The following is a 20,570-nucleotide window of genomic DNA, read 5'->3' as shown; positions in this document are numbered from 1 at the left end:
CCAGTGGAACTGCAGGCCAGCAATCTTTAACCTTTTGCTCTCCAAAGGAGTAAGCGACATCTACAAGTATAGTCAAACCCTTTTTATCGTTTATTTACTGTTTATTTGCTGGTACCAGTTGAGATTGGCCAAGCTAATCGAAAGTGTCATTTATAGTGAAAGTTTGTAGTTTTCAACGATACGTTCAGATTAAGTTAAAGATTAGTCTCTTAGCACATACAGCGTTGATGAGATTAGTGAACGTTCCGAACTTTTAAATCAAGTTCATGGACTTAAAATTGTAAAAATATCCGAAATTCAACAAGGCACTTATGAACGTCACCTTTTACGACAGAGACGTTAGCAGCCATCCTTGTCTTAATCCAGGAAAGCTAAAGGCGAAACGAAAGTGAAGCAAAGTGATTTTAATTGTAAGAAAAACGATACCACTTTTAAATGGAAGTTAAGTAAAACGTAAATTTCCCTTCCACCTATAAAGTTCAGTGTGTCACTTTTCCGTTTAATCCCCGTGCTCCGAATGGGCAGCGTCCGATCCGTGAATTACAAAACACGATTACGTGAGATTCTGTTGAACTGGTACATAATTGATAACTTGTCGAGTTGATACGACGGATCGGGAAGGTCATCTTGGGGTATCAGGGAAGTTACTGAAATATCACAAAGCCCCAGAATCGATCACACAAATGGGGCGCGATATTTCGAAAAGGAAACGGAGCGCTGAGGGATCCCAAATGAAAGACAGTGTGTCCCATTGGGGCTGTGGGGCACGGTTTATGGGTATCCTCGGTGTTTTGACAGTCATTTTAGTGGTGGCCGTTGTTCATGTGGCAACAAGTGACGAGCACAAAACGTATTTTGATGAACTTGTAAGTACTGGAGGCGCCATACGTTCAGCGCGCAGTGTAAACTCTGTATCCAACGAGGAATCAGTGGAAATTTGCCGTAGTAAAGAATGCAAAAAAGTAGCGAAGTATATAAACGCGTCCATGGATTACTCCAAAGATCCCTGTGTAGATTTCTTTGATTATGTTTGTGGAGGCTGGATCAAAGCAAATCCTATTCCCCGCAGCTCGTCCACCTATTCCACGTTTGCCAAACTGAATGGTCGCGTTGAACGCAATATAAGACATATCTTGGAAAAGGGCATCACATCTGCGAGCAAAAAATTATTCCAATTGCCGAAGCATTTCTTCGAGTCGTGCATGGATTTGAAAACTATTGACAGCTTGGGGGATAAGCCAATTCGTGATCTGATCAACGACATCGGCTCTTGGAGCATCGATGTCAAGTCAAGATGGAATGAAAAGGATTGGGATTTGGAAAAAACTTTGTTATTTATTCACAAAAGCTACACATCCGCCGGCGGGCCGTTGTTTTCTGTTCATATTAGTGATGATCCTATAAACAACACCAGGCACATAATTGAGGTGAGGGCCATTTAATGGGAAACCTGGTGTGAATACTAAAAATGTAATGGTACTTTTTAAACTCTACATGAGTCTTTCATCCCGCCATTGACAGATTTCATTTTCTCTTCACGAACTGGGAAATCATTAACCAATCAAGAAAAGTGATTTTAAACTTTTAAGATTCATTAGAAAGACTTCATTGATTGTCAAGAGAATTCACCCTCTTATTTACACGAAAATTCCCTACAGGCAGTATTGATTTCATTTTTACTCTTAAACAAGCGGTAATAATACGAAACCCAGATAGACATACAGCGAACGGGTGGGCAGATTGATAACGAAACACATGTTGGTAGATTTTATGAGTTTTTGAAATTTTGTAATGGAAAATCAACAGTTATGACATTGTTCTAAAAGTCTGTCATGTTTACCGACATAATTCTATTGTGACAAACGTTTAAGAGGCTGTTCTTGACCTGCTGAGCTACACCAGGTTACTTGGCACTTGGCTTGGTTTACCTGCTGTAGATAAATGCAACTTGGCAGCCTCCAAACGTTCGCGCTACTTAAAACAAAATGACATTTCAACCAAATCATCGACCAGAGCTTGACCCTAAAAGGCCTTTTTCACAAGACTGGCGGCAGCATATTATCAACACATTTAGGACTTTTTAAATTTACGACACTATGCGAGCGGAAAATTTGAATGTTCGACAGGGTAGATGTAAAAATCAAAATATCCCTCCAGTTGGGACTGTTGTAGATTTTTTTTTACAACGCAGATAAATACCTTGAGGGGATTTCCTATATTTGATCAAATTGTACCGCGTTTAACGTCAAATAACGTCAAAAAATTAGTGAGATTGTCTATATATTTAGCCCATGCACATTTTCTTGAGCGCATCGAAGTAAAATTGAGTTGCAACTAAACACTACCGTAATTATCGATGATTTCTGCAGCAGTTAATCCCGATCCTTGTTAGGCATGTGCAAAATAATCTTTACATTTTGACCCGGGTGAAATATTAGACCAGATTTTATACAATACCGTGGAATGTTATTTCAACACCTTATCAAAGCAAAAAAGGAAATTAAAAAAATCTCACCAACGGATTCCAGCGAGGAATAAAAGGTGTAACTGTATTGTGTTGCACTTATTTGTTGACAACAATCGAAAGCGGTCCTTTCCTGTTCCCTTTTAAACAGGCATTGAATGAAGTCTGTTTCTCGGCATCCTCTTTAGGAAAATGGATATCCATCTTTTATCTCAGGCAATACTTATTTTCCACATACTTAATTTTGCTTTTGAAATGTTTCCAAGGACTTTTCATCATTATTTTGCATAGATCTCTATCTTTTCATGCACTGAGCTACAACATATTTACTTATGTACCACCAGATAGATCAAGCCGGACCCAGTCTCTCTAGAGAGGTGTACTTCGACAGTCCAAAGGTAACAACATTGGACATAACCGTGAAGATGTGCGAAATGACAGGGAACTACAGAGGAAACGGGCATTTTACCATCTAGCGACGTTTTCCTTGCGGGAGAGTTAACTTGACCGATTGAATGTTTTGGAGGAGCAGAGAGAAACGCTAAAATTTGATCATACAAGTTATATTAGGGTTTTGATCGAGGGATGTCGACTATGATGCATTGTGCCTGCAAATTGCATGTCAGAGAACCATTATGATAATAATTATGATAATGCCAGGATCGTGTTAAGCCATGGGCTATAGAGGAACAAAAGAAGCTATGAGCGGGAGAAGGGTTTGCGTGAAAAAATAGCTCCAAAGGTTCATAAGGCGCATATGTGTAATTCTGTCTGTCCATTTGATCTTCTCTTGCTCTAACGTGATGTTTGCTCTGATCAAGATTATGAAGGCGTACAAGCAGTTTATCACGACAGTCGGAAAACTGCTCGGTGGTGATGACCAAATGGAGAAAAGAGCTGAAGAGATCGTGGCCTTTGAAAAGAAACTGGCAAAGGTGAGATTAATAACCACACAATTTTCATTACACGATTATTCAAAGTTTATGAATATCTTAGATAGATCAAGCACTCTAAGTGATCAAAAATCATTGCCGTTAAGTATTCTCTCACATCTGTGTCTGACCTTCATTCAATGTGTTCTTCAGATAAGTGTCCCTGATGCAGACAAGACTGACACGTGGTTCAACCGAATGACTATTGGTAAACTGAATAAAGAAGCACCTGGGGTAAGGAAAAGAGAATCAAATAATATCTCTATTTTTTTTCTGGAATAAAGATGCATCAGTTTTCAATAGACTGGGGCCTACGAATAAAGTTGGAGAAACCTGCAACTTTCGAATTTCCCTAAGGGAGTGTACTTAAAAGAATCTTCGGCTAGGGGGAGGAAGAAATGCAAAAAAAAATTGTTTAAGTCATTCTGTTTCCTAGAATTCACTGTTCACCTCATCTGAACTTAAGGTTTCAACAACGTCAGTTATAGTTTTCCGTATGTTTTATCATCCTCTAATGTTTATTTTACAGTATCCCTGGATGAAACATCTATCTTCCATCTTTTCCAACGAAACGCTGAAGGATAGTGAAGAGATAATAGTTCCAGCGTTGCCTTATCTTCAGAATATGACAAAAGTTATCAAAGAGACTCCCAAGAGGTAAGACTTTCCTGCCAAAAACATTTCGCAAATTCTTCATTCAGGTTATGCCATGTTATAATAAAGTTGGGATATAACGTGCGCCATCATCGGTTGAAAGAGCTAGTGTTTCTGGTGTTTCTCCCTACACTTCTTTCGAGCTTTAGCCACTTCATGTGTGCTTTACAACAGAACAAAGAACAGTCAAGGCTTCTCTATTTGTTAAATAACAGTACAGTAGGGGAACGGTCATTATTTATCACCTGGGAGGGGTCGGAAGATTTTGGTAGTGTCACAAGAAAATTTACCTGATCCCACTGGGGCTCTGTTATATTTTTGTATGATCTGCTCTCTTTGGCAGTTACTTGGTACTCAATTTTCTATATCCTTCACTTTATACTCTGTTGGCGACTACTGCTTCCTCCTTTCCCCCTGAAAATCCATGTGATAGCCCCCCCCCCCCCCGGCCCCCCCTCTCCCCCTTATCCCACCCAGGCGATAGCTAATGACCAAGAGAATATCAATTGATATTCTCTTGGTGATGACAGGTCTCTAAACCAATATCAAGAAGATGATTTGAACCAATTCCGCGATAATGCAGTTCTCCACTCATATCCTCAACTATTCGTTAAAAAAAATAAATAATAATGCTCCAACAAATGACGATTGTGATGTCAATGTCACTCTATGTCTGCCTCACATTAACAAAACATTGTGCTTGATACGGTATTACCAGGTTATCACTGCTTTGGTCTCTCTTTATTTTAGAATCCTAGCGAACTACATCGTTTGGAATGTCATTCAAGACGAAGTCTCTTTCCTTTCCAAGCCCTATCGCAAGGCCCGAACGCAGTATAGAGAGAGGGTCCTGGGTTCCAAGGGTCAAAAGAAGAGATGGAAGACGTGCGTGACTTTTACGAACGAGCTTTTGGGAGACATTCTAGGATCCGCTTACGTGGAGCATCATTTCAGTAACAGCAGCAAAAAGATGGTGAGGAAAAAGTCGTACCTGATTCTTTTACAAGCACAAAAATTAACAAGACATTTGAAAACAAAAAAAAATAATAATTAAAAAAATAAATAAATAAATCAACCATAAAATTAAATGACAAGTAACTGCAGTAAATGAAAGTTATTCAATGAAATACGGACTACGTAATTAACTTGCGTTTTTCATCACGTGTTCTAGGCAGAGGATATGATTGTGGAGGTGCGCAATGCTTTCAAAGATAACGTTAACGCAATCCCATGGATGGACAAAAACACAAAAATGGTGGTCATGGAAAAGGTTTGCTTTATTAATTAGGTCGTTTTCATCACAAAGAACTGAAATAAATCACATTCTGACCGGTAAATGATAACAAATATCGATTGATTCTCGCAAGAGAACTGCAAATGAATAAACTGCCTGAAAAAGACACTTGCAAAAAGTCAAGCTTCCATAGGTTACGAACCAGTGCCTCTCAGACGCTAATTGGTAGTTCCGCGCCATTACCAAATGATTGAAAAGAACTTGAAAGTGGGAATTTAAACCGCGTCGACGCCTTGAGTTTTTATGCTTTTTGTACAATTCTTCAGTCGCAGTTCAACAATGGGGATCATTTACTGGCCCATTTTGCCTCGTATTGTCTTTAAATTTTGGATTGGTAGAAACTCCCCTCCTCCAACCTTCTTAGTCTCCGCTGTAGCAGTCTTATGGCTATCCAGTCTAATATGCATTTTATAAAATCTTTCTTTTTCCATCAGGCAGATGCAATGCATGATGAGGTCGGTTTTCCGCGCTATTTAGTTGAACAGGAAAAGTTTAAGAAGAGATTCAAGAAGTACGACCACGTAAGTACTACGACCACGTAAGTGCTATTCTAACACAAGTTTGTGGTAAGTTGTTAGTTAAAACTACAGAATCATTTTGGAGTCATTTTGAAATCATGAAAGGTGTAAATTTGTAAAGAATTAAAGATGCAGCATTTTACTTTTAGTAATCTATTCCTTTTTTACTTCTTAGGTAGAAATAAAGAGCGATAGTCTCTTTAAGAATAGAATCGCGATTTTAAAAATGGCGCACCAAAGGATGCTTAAGAAACTAAGAAAGCCCGTTGATAAAGAAGAGTGAGTTATCACTGCTGGTTTTTTAAATTGTTTAAAGTAAAGGGATAGTATCAAAAGTAATAAAGTAAAGGGATGGTATCAATAATAACGATTTACATGAAATATTACGTACGTCTGATTGGCTGAAAACGAGTGCATTCTCATGTAACACGAGTGCAAATTACAAATAGCGCGTGCGCGCTGCCAAAATTTACGTCTGTCTTTACTCTCTGTGATGTTTTGTCCTTGGCATTAATGAAAAGTAACAACATGATTTCTCGTGCAATTTGGAGTAAATAAGAATTTGAAATTTTTTCAAAGACTACACATTGCACTTGCCCTACGGGCACGTGCAATTCTGTTGTCTTTGAATATGCTTCTTAACACAAAACTGCACTCGAAATCATGTTATTACCTATACTAAGAAAGTCCTTTCTTTTTGGTGCTTTCATGGTCGGAATATGAGATCATACACACATTTGGCTCGATCAAATGTGGTTTCTCTTGTACATTTGAAAGTGAGAGGATTGCAAGACTTTCTCATGTGAACAACAGTGACGTTATTGTCTTTTGACTCCGTAGTTCATTGAATTGATATACGCGAGTCCTTATTCACTTTTTATTCAAGTTTTCATTCATTTATTTATTCTTTCCTTCATTCATCCATTTCTTGCAATCATTCGATAGTTCGCTCGTCGGTTCATTCGTTCCCTTTTTCAGTTTATTCCTTTGTTCCTTCATCCGAATTCATACATCGATATCTACTTACTGGATTTCTTACGTTCTCCAAATGAGATACAGAATTGTTAGTAATGTGATTAGTATTACAGTGTGAACAGTGTTTTTAGATGAGTGTTCTCAATTCTTTCTATTAAAACTTAGGTGGCCGATGGACCCACAAACGATTAACGCAATGTACAGTTTTAACGAAAATGAAATAAGTGAGTAACATAAATTATAATTTGTTTCTCCAATCATACATTCTTTTATTCATTTCTGCGCGACTTTTGTATGTTGACTTCACCTATTTTTGCATGATCTCTAAGCTATAAAAAGCCAGCTCTTTACATTTATGCGAATATCTTATTTTAAACTTATCATCTCCTGTTTTAACTCCTTTGATCTTCAGTTATTCCAGCCGGAATTCTCCAACCTCCATTCTTTTACGCCAAGGGGAGTCCAAGGTATGAGTTGAAAATTTCCAAGACGAAAATTGAAATAATTTTTGATGAATGATCAGTTGCACTGCCATACGAAGAAAGAGCTTTAACAGCGAGTCTTGATTTCCACTTGTAAATCTCTAAAGAACATTTGATGGAAATATAATGGAAACAAGATATCTTTTTCTTATCATCAGATCGTTGAGTTTTGGAGCTATTGGATCAATTCTTGGTCATGAATTGACTCACGGATTCGACAACACAGGTTAGTAATGATTACTTTATTCGACTAAAAATCTTCAACTGCATAACACCCTCTCATCCGCTTAGCTTCGATCGACATTGAGAATGAATTCTTCTCAAGATCTCGAAAAGACTGTAATGTTTCCCTCAAACAGTGCGCCGGAGTGATTGACATTGCTCAAGCGGGAAGTCAGTCGTGCGATATCTGCTCTCTTTCTGATTGCTGGCTACGAAGGTTCGGATAAGTTATTCAAGAAAAGTGTCGTAGCATCAGCTTGAAGTTCCTGGGGGTCAGTTCGGGATATCAGACTTAATAAGAATAAAAAAAGTGATTCATGACTATCGGTATATGGAACACAAATCTACGCTCGAGGATGCAGTCTCTTGTTCCGGAGTTCAAAATATCCAAGTCTCGACAAAACAAAACTCAATTTTTTTTATCCTCCTTTATTTTAAAGGGGGTTTATGAGATGCTTAATTTATCAAAATATTTCCTTATTCAATTTGCGTATTTATTCATTTAGTTTTTTGCCTTGAATAGGTCGAAAATTCAACAAGAATGGCGAGCTAACTGCTCAGTGGTGGTCTCAAGACTCGCTCGATGGATTCAATGCTAAGGCAAAATGTGTGGAAAACCAGTATTCTATGTACAAAGTCAGAGATAAATATCCAGTAAGTAGAAAATTAACAGGCTAATTTCTAGTTCACATTGCCACAGATATCAGTCAGCAATTTATCATTTAACCTCTATCTAATGTTGCTTTGGTATGATTTTCCAGGGAGATATTTTTTACTCAAATTCTTCTTCTTCTTCATATCTTGTTTCCATGGTTATGAACAAATAATTGTACAACATAGAGTTATCATGAATTTTGTATTAGAAAGTTCTTGCACAGTTCTTATCAACGATGATTACTCTCCTGGCGATCGATTTTAATCCAGGTCATTTTTCTGTAGATTAACGGAAAGCTTACTCTTGGCGAAAACATTGCTGATAACGGAGGGTTTAAAGCGTCGTTCATGGTAAGTTGAAATGAATTTCTTATAGTTACGGATCTAGATATCAAGAATACACTTGAGCAGTATAACCCTCGTGAAATTTATAGATTGATTTTTTTTGTTTTGTTGACTTCCTAACTTGAGACTATCTAAATTAAAGCTATCGTGAATTTGATTACAAAGCGCTGATGAGCCATGATAAATTAACGCTATAGAAATGACTGTGAGCGTCGCTACGCGTTCTTATTCATTCAGTCCTTTTACATTTTTTATATTTTTAGGCCTACAAGAACTGGTTGCGCAAAAATGGCCAAGAAGCTTGGCGATTACCGGGCATAAATTTCACAAGTGAACAGCTATTCTTCATAGGATTTGGTCAGGTAATTAACTGATTCAATCAAACTCTGTCATGAATATAAGTTACATAATGCCAAGAGGAGATCTGGTAATACACCAGGTTCCTTAAACTCTCATGAGTGACCAAGACAGAATTTCTCCTTACAATATCAATACAACCAGATAAGCGATGAGAATAAAGAAAAATGTCAATTTCGGGATAATTAGTTGATCCATTACTAAATTCTCTGAACTAACATTATAAGAATAGTACGGTTGATAGAAAGGAGAATAACAAATTTGATCTGGGAGTTGAGTGGTTAAAGCTTGAGCCACACCTTGATTGGTGTCTCGAAGGGGCTTGGAAAGTGATAGTCTCCTTGAGAGCCATTTCTTGGTCCTCTCACGCAATACCCTTCTGCTGAGAGTCTCGACGGGGTTAACCATTGGACGAAATCGGCGAGAAAAAAAGGTGATTGTCGTTAGGCGTTAAAGTTGACAAATTTTAATCGTTAGTCGTAAAAAAAGTTAACCGTGAAATTTTTTCTTTATATCACAATGAAAAAAAGTCAACCGTTAGCCGTGAAATAGAGAAATTTTAACAGTTAGCTGTAGGAGCCATCACCCCATTAAGACCCTCTTCTGGTAGAGGAGAGGGTGTGTTGCGCTATGGGATCAAAGAACGGACAAAGGGGGAGAGGTACATGAAACGAACATTAAGATACAGAGAACGGAGATGTGATACCAAAGGAGGAGGGGTAAACAGCCAATGACTAACGAGTAGGAAGGAAAATTGGTGGTAAAGTACTTGGACTGTTTCATTAACCACTCTTTTCATCTTTATTACTACAAAGGCTTATTGTAGTAATAGCCGTCCAACGGAACAGTACCTGGCGACATTAAGTGACAGGCACTCGGAGGAAAAATTCAGGTGAAATACGAAGTTTATTGTTGTTGTTGTTGTTGTTTTTTTTTTTTTTAACAGACTGGTCAATACGTTTTGTAGCTTCCTCTCTCTTTACAAAATCAAAAGCAATATCATCTGCCTGTTGCGAATTTGAAATCGGGCAATTTCGCCGTATCTACATTTCAGATAACCTCTCCTTGAATCCAATTTTTCTTTTTCTTTTATAGAATGTAGAAGGGTGCCTTCAGGTAGAACACGCATGTACTAGACCAAACATGAGTTTAATCTAAGTTTAGGGACGTAAGGAACATTTTCTACTTGGAAGGAGTCCAATATTCACATTATGTCTGTACCTTAGGGGGCTCTCATAGAGGGGGGGGGGGGGACTGTAATGTGGTGTCATTTTTAGAAATTATCACTGAGAGACCATGAGCTCTATCACGCTATCACTTTTGAATATCACTGATAAGGTTTATATACACCGTACCCCAGCTACGTCCTTAGAGCTTGGGGAATGTCTGCAGAATATAGGGGAGGATTTTTTAATTGTTAATCTTTGCAACGCCAGGTTAACATTCCGATATTTTCTCCATCCAATTGTTAGAGTTATCGGAACGCTGTCTAACTCATACGACTTTGCCAAAGCGTTTAAATGTAAACCCAATCAGCCTATGAATCCCACAAGCAAATGTGCCGTGTGGTGTAAAGACGAATTGGAACTTTAGGGTGTGACTGGTTACAAAGCACCTACGCGGGAACTTTCGGGTATGGCTGGCTCGATGTATCCCACATGGCCTCTTTGTGCCTATGCTGGCCGTGGATGCGAGATGATAGCTTCTAAAAGGAATGGAGTTACTTTTATTGTGTGTAGTTTATACTGCATCGTCTTTGACAGCTAGTTTAACATCCTGCCTCTAAATCATTTCTGTTTCCTAAGCTTGTTGCCATTTTATTTCTGTATTATCGATCATCATGGATCTATGTCAGTTTGTAAAATAATAATGATGATAATCGAACTGCTGGAAATTTATTTCATAAAATGGAAAAAGGAATTAAATTGAATATCAACAAAAGCTTACCAATTTCCTAGCAATTAGTAAGGTCCAGTAAAAAGTTATTTTGTTCACTACCAATTTTCAGGCTGCTTTTGGCTCGGAGGAAAGTCTTTCCAACTTCGGCGGCGGTGGAAAACTTTCCAAAATAGAGGCTGATTGATTACAAAGAACTTAATGGAACTGAAAAACATTCCATTTTTCAAACGCAAGCAGACAGTGTCTATCTCTGCAGAACCGGAACATATTTTAAGTAGATAATCTGAGGCTGAATAGTTGACAAAAAAATCGTGCACTGCGCCGATTTGCGTGCGGTGAATTACTTCATCTGATTTTCACAACAAAATGTAAAAGACATAATAAAAAGAAGGATGAAATACTGATGAGACATTGAAAGTTACAGGGTTTATAAAATGCAGGTTTATTCAAATCCACAACTATTTATAGTCGATTTATGAATTTTCAGTCGACTCTGAGCAGATCCAGGCAAATCTATCTTCGTCTTCCTCTCGCCATAGTATAAGACTATGAAAGCAAAAAAATGACAATAATTGTAGAAAATTTCTTGGTTAGTAACAAAAGGCATTTATGCAAGTCTAGTCTAGAAAAAGAATTTTAGTTTTGTTTTGTTTTGTTCGAGCAAATGACATGAACGGCTGATACATTTAAAATACAGGATGAAATGAGTACTCTTTATCCTTCTTTGAATAAATTGGCGAGAACAAGACGATATAAAGTCAATTTTCCATCTCTTGGCCGCTAAGTGATTAATTTCTCATCGAAATGCGCGTCCACAGCGGACTCGCTCTCGATAAACTTTCCATGGACGGCCGAAAAAAAAAGAAGAGGCCAGCCAGCTTTCTCTGATCTTGTCAGCATACCTCGAAAGCTTCACCATGACATCACTTCTCAAGTCTTCTATCGCATTCAGGGGGACTGAGAACGAATTTGTCAGTGACAAAGCTTTAGGTTGGGTGAATGATATTTTTCTTAATTACTTTAGGTGATACTTGTCAAATGAAATTTTATTTGTAATTTTAATAAAAGAAGCTTGCTGGAAAGAAAGAAATAGTAAGAGTCTATTTTTGATCCTCTGGATGCCATCATTTCCCTTGCTCTAGTCTGGTAATACATAATTGCCATTTCGAGGGTCAAATATAGATGTCTTTTTTAAAAGCAATATTCATTTTATGTGTCGATATCAATCAGATATTATCCTGGTTTTGCTTTTCTTCGCTCATTGAACCGAGACTGCGCCGCTTATTTGAGTAAATGCGGTAATCAAACTCAAAAGCATTTTTTCAAAGACGAGTTTGTGCAAACATTTTTGTCTTCACTCTTTCCAAATCCCACAAGTAGACCCGAACAACAAAGAGCCCGCGTGCCTTCCATGCAAACATGCACGGTGTAAGCGGTCTGTAAATGGAAGGATTTTAACACACTTAAATGACTATTTTAGGTAACCTGTGGCAAAGGGTTTTTACGAAACGCATGAAAGGCGAGGCAAGTTGAGATTTGAAGTTTTCCCTTTCAATGCGTGACGCGTGAAGCACTGTTTAAAGTCCGCGTGACGCATGAAATGTGCGTGAAAGGGGATAAGGACCCTACCCCCCACCTCCCCCTCCTCCCCCCCCTCCCCCAATTCTCTACGTCTTCCTCTACGTACAGCCTACTCTATCCAGTAAAACATAAAATTAGACTTCTTCACTAAAACCACCACTGTAAAGCTGTGGTTTCTTTAATCAGTTTCACAACAAGGGTTGACCAAAAAGGTAATCCTCCTTACAATGTCACACCATTTTCAAACAGTAAGGTAACGAGAGAAAAAAAACACTAAGTAAAGTATACTAATTGGTTGATTCTAAACACAAATTCTCAATATCAAAATCATATGAAAAATAGAGCGGACATTGAGGAGAACTGACTCCTATATCTTCTAGGTTGTAAGGTTGAACAAATGGATCTATTTACTCATCACACACAAAGTACACATCCATGTATTACATGAGAGTCACTCGTCATGAGAAATTGCCTCTTAATTTTTCTTGTAACCCATAATTTTCCAAAGTCACTCTTGAAAAATTTAAATATATATTAGAACGGAAACTCTGATAACATTTTATCGTTGTTCCTTTTTAATAATTAGATGTACTCTATACCCTTTAAAATATTTCAAAATCCCCAAAAGGGTATGGTCATCTTAAATAAGTTAGCTGCTATTTACATATAAAACGCTACGATACCGGTACTTGACTGCCACTTAAATAATAACGCGTTCTTTCAAAATCTGTTTTAAAACGTTCTCAGAGAAAAAAACAAATGTGGATTAAACTGACTTAAAAATGTCTTAAATAAGGATATGAACACCAACCACTTTATATTTCCAAGATAGATTACACACTTTCTAACTCACTAAAGTGTAATTCCATAAATACTTGACGCAAAGTAAAAAGAATTTAGCCGTAACCTTGTTAATTAATAAACTGAAGATTGGTTCAAAAAATAAACGTCTGCTCATTAAAACTACATTTGTAATCATTTGTAATTTGATTTGAAATCAAAGTACAACAAACTTCTATCTCTCCCAAAGAGCACAACAGAAGTTGCTTTCACCCTTTCACCTCAAAGAGTGACCATCATTTAACTTTTCTTTACAATATCACCCCGGAATCAAACTATAAGGGAATAGGAGAATGGAAATAATCACCATCTAAAGAATCTATTGATTGGTCAACATATTCTCCTTATCATTATCATGGGAAATGTATAGAGAACAGTTTGGAGAATAAGCACACTGATTTTAGGGTGTGAAAAGTTAACGGGGCGGATTCGAATTCTCCATGTGTCTCTTTCAACGTAAGAGTTAACCCTTTAACTCCCATGAGCGACCAAGACAGAATTTCTCCTTGCAATATCAGTACAATATCAACCAGATGAGTGATGAGAATTAGGAAAAATATCAAATTGGGGATGATTAGCTGATCCAATACCAAATTCTCTGAACTAACATTATGAGAATTGTAGGTTAACAGTAAGGAGAATTAGAAATTTTATCTGGGAATTAAAGGGTTGAAAACCCCACCTCATCCCCTCCCTCTTGGATCAAACATCTGTTTCCCTTATTAACAGATGCGTTGGGTCTCTCTGAGTCACAACTGGTTTACAACATAACAGGGACAGTTGAACGGGTAATATACATAAGCCGTGGAGAAGTCCGAACGAAACAATTCCCACAAACATGCGGAAAAAAATACGATAGATCTCCGAAGTGGCAAAGACTAGCACCAGCATCCCAAGAAAGGTACTGAAACCTGTTTAAAGGATAACAAAAGTTGAAAAACGTGAGAAGCATGAGGAACAATCTAATTAGCCTAGAAGCACTAAATAATCTGATAAATTGCTTCTCCTCATGATGAGCGAGATGCAATCGCATTAGTCAGTACGGTAGACTTTGAATAAAGGGGTTTCGGTTAGACCTTTACGAGTGTTAGTGTGCTATGTTGCAAGGCCCGCCAATCGAATATAAATGTCTGACATTGTTTCAAATTTTATACTTGAGATTCCCAGGAAATGCCACACTGATTTGGTGACGCCTTAGGATAGGACCGAATAAAGGGGGCTTGTCTTGGCGCTTCAATTAATTTCCCGTGCGATTTAAATCGTGTTAGTGGCTTCGAGTTTAATTCACCATCGAAATGAGAGAATAAAAGAATCGCTTACCTCCCATGAAGACACTGGCACCAAGCGTGCTAACAGCGTCAATGACTCTCCTGTTAGGTGTGTCTTCCTCAGACATCACAAACGCATGCGCAATATGCGCACTGTAGTCCACGGCAAAACCAATGGCCATGACAAGAGTGATCATCGAGACGCCATTCAAAGACACGTCCCAGATGAACATCAACGCAAACAGCTCGAGGACCAGAGCCACAAAATTCACCACCACCAGAAGTGTTACGGTGAAGTTGACCAGGAACAAAGATGTTACCACCAGCACAGCCAGGGCTGCTATGATGAGGTTCCTCGTGGTCTCTCTTCCAATGATGGCATACTGTTCGAAAAAGATGAATGGACGGGTGATCGGTATCACGTCGAGTGGAGATTTCTTGGCAAGATCCTCACGAATTGTCAACATGGCGTCCTTCTGAAAGGTAGAGCTTGGGTTGTTCTTCAAGAAAGCCATGACACGAGACGCAATGACGCGACTTCCGTTGGACGACAGTTTCACATCTTGTTTGAAAGATAAATATTCAGGACTTTCAAGGAACAGTTTTAGGGCAGGCATAAAATGTGGTCCAGTAATGTTCATCCCACTCGCAGCAGAGAAATTCGTAAAAACTTCAATCCAAGACACAGCCTGAGTTCGGTAATAGCAATTGTCCTTAACAATTTTCGACAGCTGCCTGATCTCGTCTTGGACATCAGGATCGCTGTAATCAATGTTACCCGTTAGGACCAAACTAACAGGAATGGTTTGTTCGTAATATTTCTCTCGAACGTTCAGAAATTTCAAAAGCGCAGAGTCATCTTTTGCCAGCATTCTTCTATCGAAATTTTCAGTCACCTTGGTCGTTCCATAAATTCCCAAGGCAAGGATTGCCACAGAAATGACAAGCACAAAAAATTTCGTTGCAGGTAACATAAGAAATTTTGCCCAACCCTTTAGTAAACGGTTCGAGGTCTGAGGGCGCGGTGCGTCCCAGTGGGGTTGACCATCTTTCGTGGGTGATACTGTGCATACAGGCAGGCAGTCTCTTCGGCCTGATTTTATTCTTCTGATGTCAAACGTCATTGCGGCGACGAAAAAGGTTATCATCATAGCATAGGAGAGCGTAACGGCTAAGGCTGCGTAAGTGCAAAAGTATCTGAAAGAGATAGACGAAGAAATCTAGTCAGGAAGTACAGTGCAAAATAGTCCCTACATTGCAGTTGAAATATGCAGTACTTTAAAAACAAAGATAATACAAAAAACAAGTGACAAATAAAAGACTTTTAACACTGACTCAAAGTGATCCCTTCCAGCCGGTTAGAATACAAAGGCGCGATCATATCGGAGTGGGTACCATTCCGTCGTTGTTTTCTTACTGAAAGGCTGGAAAAGGTTAAATTTCACGTGTCCTTATTACGAAGGTACGTTCTTGCTGAGATTTGCGTTTAAGTGTATAGTATAGTGGTAAGTGCTCCAGTCGAGCCTATTACACTCCGGTTGAGAACGTCCGTCATTGTACGTTGTCAGTCTAAATACTGGGCTACGCACACTTACAACTTGAGCAATGAAGGAATACAAGGACAGAAAACCATTAAATCTTACCTGATAGCGGGAAAAGCAGTTGATGTACTCACGGCAAATGCAACTAGGTCAGTCATGGTTGTCATAGTAACTGTGGCTCCTGTGCGCGACATTACTTCCTTGACAGTCCTGATCACGCCCATATCACGTGGCTGTCGATCAAGCTCATCCACTATAATGAACATATCATCGATGCCTATACTTAACACTAGAAATGGCACCACGCCTATCATGTTCACGTACGTCACTCGGGACCAGGTGCCCAGACCCATTCCCGCCAAAATACCGAACGCCACTGCGAGAACTCCTACGTTTGCGAGCATCGAGTGACCAGTCAGCGGATTAACAAACTTTCCAAGCATGAAACAGGCGAATGAGATCATAATAGTAAATGTGATCGATACCAGAGTTATATCAGCGCTACTGTTTTCTTTAATAGCGTCATCTGTGCTTCTCTCTGCCTCGTAGTAAATCTCAAAACAGGAGGCAGACATAGAGGCCACTTTGTCAAGAAAGGTCTTTTCCCATTCCAGGACTTTCTTGTTGACGTCATCCTCAGGTGGGTCTCTGATCAGATATTTCAGCTGCATTGCACGTGCGCCAGTAATCGTACGATTGCTTGTCTGTTTTGTCACGTCACCGAATATCTGGGGAAAGTTTCGCAGGAAAAGCTGTCCGTCTCGCATTAGTAAACGTGTATTGTTGAACGCTATATTGATTTCTGCTTGAATTTGTATCAACGACTTGTTGCTAAAATTTCTGTCTTGAAAAATTTGAAACGGATCAATAGTCACGCAATTATTCAAGGAACTGGCTTTCTGTCCAGAGAGAGTCAAACAAAATTCTGTAAAAGACTTCAATGTTATAATTTGACTGTGCACGTTTTGGGCCTCCGCCAGGCATTCTGGCGCAAGAATGTTAGGATTTTCTGCATGGGCTACCAAAATTACACCCGCTACACGAACCTTCAGTCGAAAAAACTTTTCAGCTCTGTTTAAGTCGTTGATGGCTCTACTATCTTGAGGAATAAAGAGTTTTTCAGTTCTGCTTTCTGTTTTCAGCCACAGGAATCCCACAGCACAGAATAAAACGAAGAAAATGCAGATCGCCATGCAAGCCACAGGGTGCCCAGCAATGTTTTCTCCAAGAAACCCAACGAGATGTTGTAACAGGCGAATAAACCGACTGCACAAAGCAGACCACTTATCGCACAGACTGCAGCGATGTTTCCTAGTGGAACGATAAAAATAAATAAAAAAGATGTGTGACCGGTTATTATTGACCAAAGCATCAGTTATGTGTTAAACGTTACTGAAAAAAATAGCGTCTGTGTTAGCTTGGGGTTCAGCTCATTAAGTGGAGGGTCAGTTGGTTAAACGGAGAGTTGCGGGGGTAGTCCTGGGGTGCCCGTCGCGTAGTACTTCCCCCCCCCCCCAAAAAAAAAAAACACGGCGTGAACATGGCAATCTGGTGTGTATCCTCTGTTTGACACGGTGTGATCCCACCCCCTCCCCCCTTTGAGGAGATCACGACTACGCCCCTGGGAGAGCATAGGCACGATAGTATTGGCGAAGCGCAAAAGGAGCAAGGCCTGGGGCGGGTCGAAACAAGTGAGGGGTCGGGTCACGCTACATTACGCGGATCGTCCCAAGCCTCCACTACTATAGCGCCGTTTACGATCTCGCTTCGTGTTACTGAGTAAAAACTTAAAAGTAGGCTAGTTTGTAATGATTAGTTAGTGAAAGATGCAGATCCAGGGTTGAGCCCTGGCAAGGTCACTTATTCTTAGGCTGGACACACTTAGGTTACAAAGCCTCTCTCCACCCACCAGTGTGGTAAAGATGAAGGCAGCAATTAGGCCCACTGGCTCATGTGGTCAGGGTTTATCCCAGTTTCTGTGGCACAAAGCAATTAGAGACTAGGATACTGTATTTCCTCAGATAAATGCCCAGGCACTTATTTAGCATTTTGGCCAAAAAAAGGGGAGGGAGGGCACCTATTGGAAGAAGGGCACATAATTGGAGGGGGGTGCTTATTAAGTTTACCCAGCAAAAGCACAAAAGTGAAAAAAACTGATCACTTATAAAGGAACATTATAAGTACAAGGAAATAAAAATTAGTGGAATGGAAAAGATTCTGCTGTAGTTGACGCTTAAAAAGTTATAAAATATAATTAATAGAATTACGTTTTTCATGTATCCCCACTATTGAAGATGGTAAGGGAAGAGGGGGGCAGTTATTCAAGGGGGGAGTGCTTTTTTGAAATTATAACTTGTGGGGTGGGTGCTTATTCAGGGGAGGGCACTTATTAGAGCATGGGTGCTTGTTAGAAAAGGTACAGTACCTCTTGTACCTCTGGTAAATGATCAACAAGAACCCTCTCCTTATGAAATCTATCCACAGTCACGCAAAATGGAGGAGATAAATGACACAATTTTTTCTTGTTTAAGCCAACACTCTAGTCTAACCACTAAGAAACAGCTTAAGATTGAGGAATATTTGACAATCAAAAGCACAATATTTGCAAATGAAAACAATTTTTTGTTTTTTAAATTGAAATTCAATGACCTATACAAGCCATAGTTGAAAGAGAGGGGGAGGGGAGGTGGGTCCAGGGATGCAGGATGCGTCATCAGATCAGAAGACTTCATTGCTTCTTTAGATGATTTTTCATATTTCTTGGTAACTTTATTTTCTTAAAATTAATGTCCACATCTTCATGGAGGCTTAGTTTTTTGGTTTTTCAGCAAAGAGGCCCAAAAGCATAATGTATTTAAAGAATTATTCAAATTCTCCTGCACAGGATGCTGGCCCATGTATATCTTTCATATTTATCAAGTGAACTCATCTATACTCCTCTGAGTTATAAAAAGAGTTAAAACATGAATATACATCACTTATCCCCACAGGATCATATGCAGTTGTTGTAATGATTCAGGCTTGTAACACTGAAAAAATTCAAACGTTATATTATTCCACTTAAGCATCCCTCCAAGACCCAAGCAAAATTTAATATTTGGGTCGACTTGCCATGTCCATGGTATCATAACTCAGAATGTCATTATATTACATGGTCAGTAAAGGATTACTGAAATACAATTTCGATTTCACTTTTAACTCTCCAGCACAAATAAATGGAATAATGACTCATGGAAGGGAGATTGGAAATGTCATCACGTGAGTAACCAAGGAAATCCCCCAGGAATCTATGAAATGCTGTGATCAGGGTAGACAGGGAGACAGTCATTATATTTGCAACAATACACAAACACAGCATGTTCAACATTTGTAATATCACGTCTGAAAATAAGCGTATCCAACGTGGAAAGTTGACTATGTATTCCGAAAACTTTATGGTCTGACTAAGACAAGAAATATTTAATCAATAAGATCACCCGTTCTACAGACGAGATATTGGTGTAGGAAACTTTCAAAGAGATATTTTTCAATAAGCCCTTGAAAGAAAAATTAAAATCTTCAATAATTTATGCTGAACGAATTCAGAATACACGGTGTGTTGTCGTTTCATGCGAATTTCTGTTTCGAGCTGAGTATGCACCTGGCAACCTGTCAATTGTGAATTATGCTGCTATGAATACTTAACGTATCAAAGAAAGGAACACGAATTCAGAGGTTATAGATTAAATCTAAGCTAAAAATTTAACATTTTCTCACCTTCCTTCGCTCTTTCGGTCCGTAGTTCCTTTAGCAGTGTGTATGACACCATTTTGTTCTTCCAAGAACGGCTGGTTGGTAATCGATCCGCTCATTGTACTAGACACCCGATCTAAATTTGTCTACCAAAGGAAGGAAGTGAAACAGATCGATGCGAAAGTAAAAAACCGGCAAAACCCTTGATTCTTCTGAGTAGTTTGGGTTTAGGAAATACTGCTGCATATTTCTTTAATCCATCGAAGCTACATTCAAAAGTTGTTGACTCTTAATTTGGCATCGTTCGGTCGCTTTCACTCAGAGGAGGGGAGACAAGCTCGCTAACTTGTTATCTTTGAATCATTGCAACCCAAAACCAGCGTAATCTTTTCTATCATGGACATAGTAAGCTGAATATCTTTGGTCAAAGTTCTTCTTGATATCGGCGCGTGAACCCAAACATCTCCATCAGCTGTACAGAAATGATACACTGCCAATCGACTTAAAGTCCGCCGTCGAATGAAGCGAATCTTCTCAATGTAAATTTCTCAGACAAATTACAATGACGTCACGTAAGCAACCCAAACTCAATCCACGTGTTAACCCCTCTATACCACAACCAAACCAAACTTCTCGTCTTTCCTCTTTCATTAGAGCGTCATTACCTCGATCTCAAAACTGACAGAGATGAAGATTCGGCGCCAAAACAGAAAGGTTGTGGGTCGGTTTATTACTAGAAAATCGTCTATCCAAATATTCTAACCGGATTAGTTTACATACGAACAACGAACTTTCAACTGTCTTTCTATGCG

The 20,570-nt window shown here is 39.0% G+C and overlaps 2 protein-coding genes across 2 annotated transcripts; one reads left to right on the top strand and one right to left on the bottom strand.

The window, feature by feature from the left end:
* The first annotated feature begins 584 nt into the window (after positions 1 to 584).
* On the top strand, positions 585 to 11,886 carry LOC113681138 (endothelin-converting enzyme homolog). Its single transcript, XM_027198205.2, has 17 exons — positions 585 to 1,427; positions 2,809 to 2,862; positions 3,286 to 3,399; positions 3,550 to 3,630; positions 3,926 to 4,053; positions 4,801 to 5,023; positions 5,222 to 5,320; positions 5,779 to 5,865; positions 6,038 to 6,141; positions 7,003 to 7,061; positions 7,250 to 7,304; positions 7,478 to 7,545; positions 8,065 to 8,195; positions 8,481 to 8,546; positions 8,804 to 8,902; positions 9,713 to 9,789; positions 10,370 to 11,886. The coding sequence occupies exons 1-17, from the start codon at positions 684 to 686 to the stop codon at positions 10,488 to 10,490; spliced, it is 2,310 nt and encodes a 769-aa protein (XP_027054006.2). The 5' UTR covers positions 585 to 683; the 3' UTR covers positions 10,491 to 11,886.
* A 634-nt stretch (positions 11,887 to 12,520) lies between these two features.
* LOC113681123 (patched domain-containing protein 3) lies at positions 12,521 to 20,368 on the bottom strand. The gene is made up of 4 exons (XM_027198196.2): positions 19,783 to 20,368; positions 16,129 to 17,337; positions 14,538 to 15,682; positions 12,521 to 14,128 (listed from the first exon to the last, which is right to left on the bottom strand). The coding sequence occupies exons 1-4, from the start codon at positions 19,875 to 19,877 to the stop codon at positions 13,920 to 13,922; spliced, it is 2,658 nt and encodes an 885-aa protein (XP_027053997.2). The 5' UTR covers positions 19,878 to 20,368; the 3' UTR covers positions 12,521 to 13,919.
* Positions 20,369 to 20,570: the final 202 nt, after the last annotated feature.

This window comes from Pocillopora damicornis, chromosome 13 (assembly GCF_964200805.1).
Source record: "Pocillopora damicornis chromosome 13, jaPocDami1.2, whole genome shotgun sequence".
Lineage (NCBI taxonomy): Eukaryota > Metazoa > Cnidaria > Anthozoa > Scleractinia > Pocilloporidae > Pocillopora > Pocillopora damicornis.
This window is presented reverse-complemented; position numbering and strand designations above follow the sequence as displayed.

Bases quoted from the DNA above. Each gene is read 5' to 3' on its own strand.
- LOC113681138 (XM_027198205.2), top strand. From the start codon at position 684: ATGGGGCGCGATATTTCGAAAAGGAAACGGAGCGCTGAGGGATCCCAA. The intron at 8,547-8,803 runs GTAAGTTGAAAT...TTATATTTTTAG, and splicing joins GGTTTAAAGCGTCGTTCATG to GCCTACAAGAACTGGTTGCG. The intron at 8,903-9,712 runs GTAATTAACTGA...ATTACTACAAAG, and splicing joins TCTTCATAGGATTTGGTCAG to GCTTATTGTAGTAATAGCCG.
- LOC113681123 (XM_027198196.2), bottom strand. From the start codon at position 19,877: ATGAGCGGATCGATTACCAACCAGCCGTTCTTGGAAGAACAAAATGGT. The intron at 15,683-16,128 runs GTAAGATTTAAT...TATCTCTTTCAG, and splicing joins ACTGCTTTTCCCGCTATCAG to ATACTTTTGCACTTACGCAG. The intron at 14,129-14,537 runs GTAAGCGATTCT...TCCTTTAAACAG, and splicing joins TGCCAGTGTCTTCATGGGAG to GTTTCAGTACCTTTCTTGGG.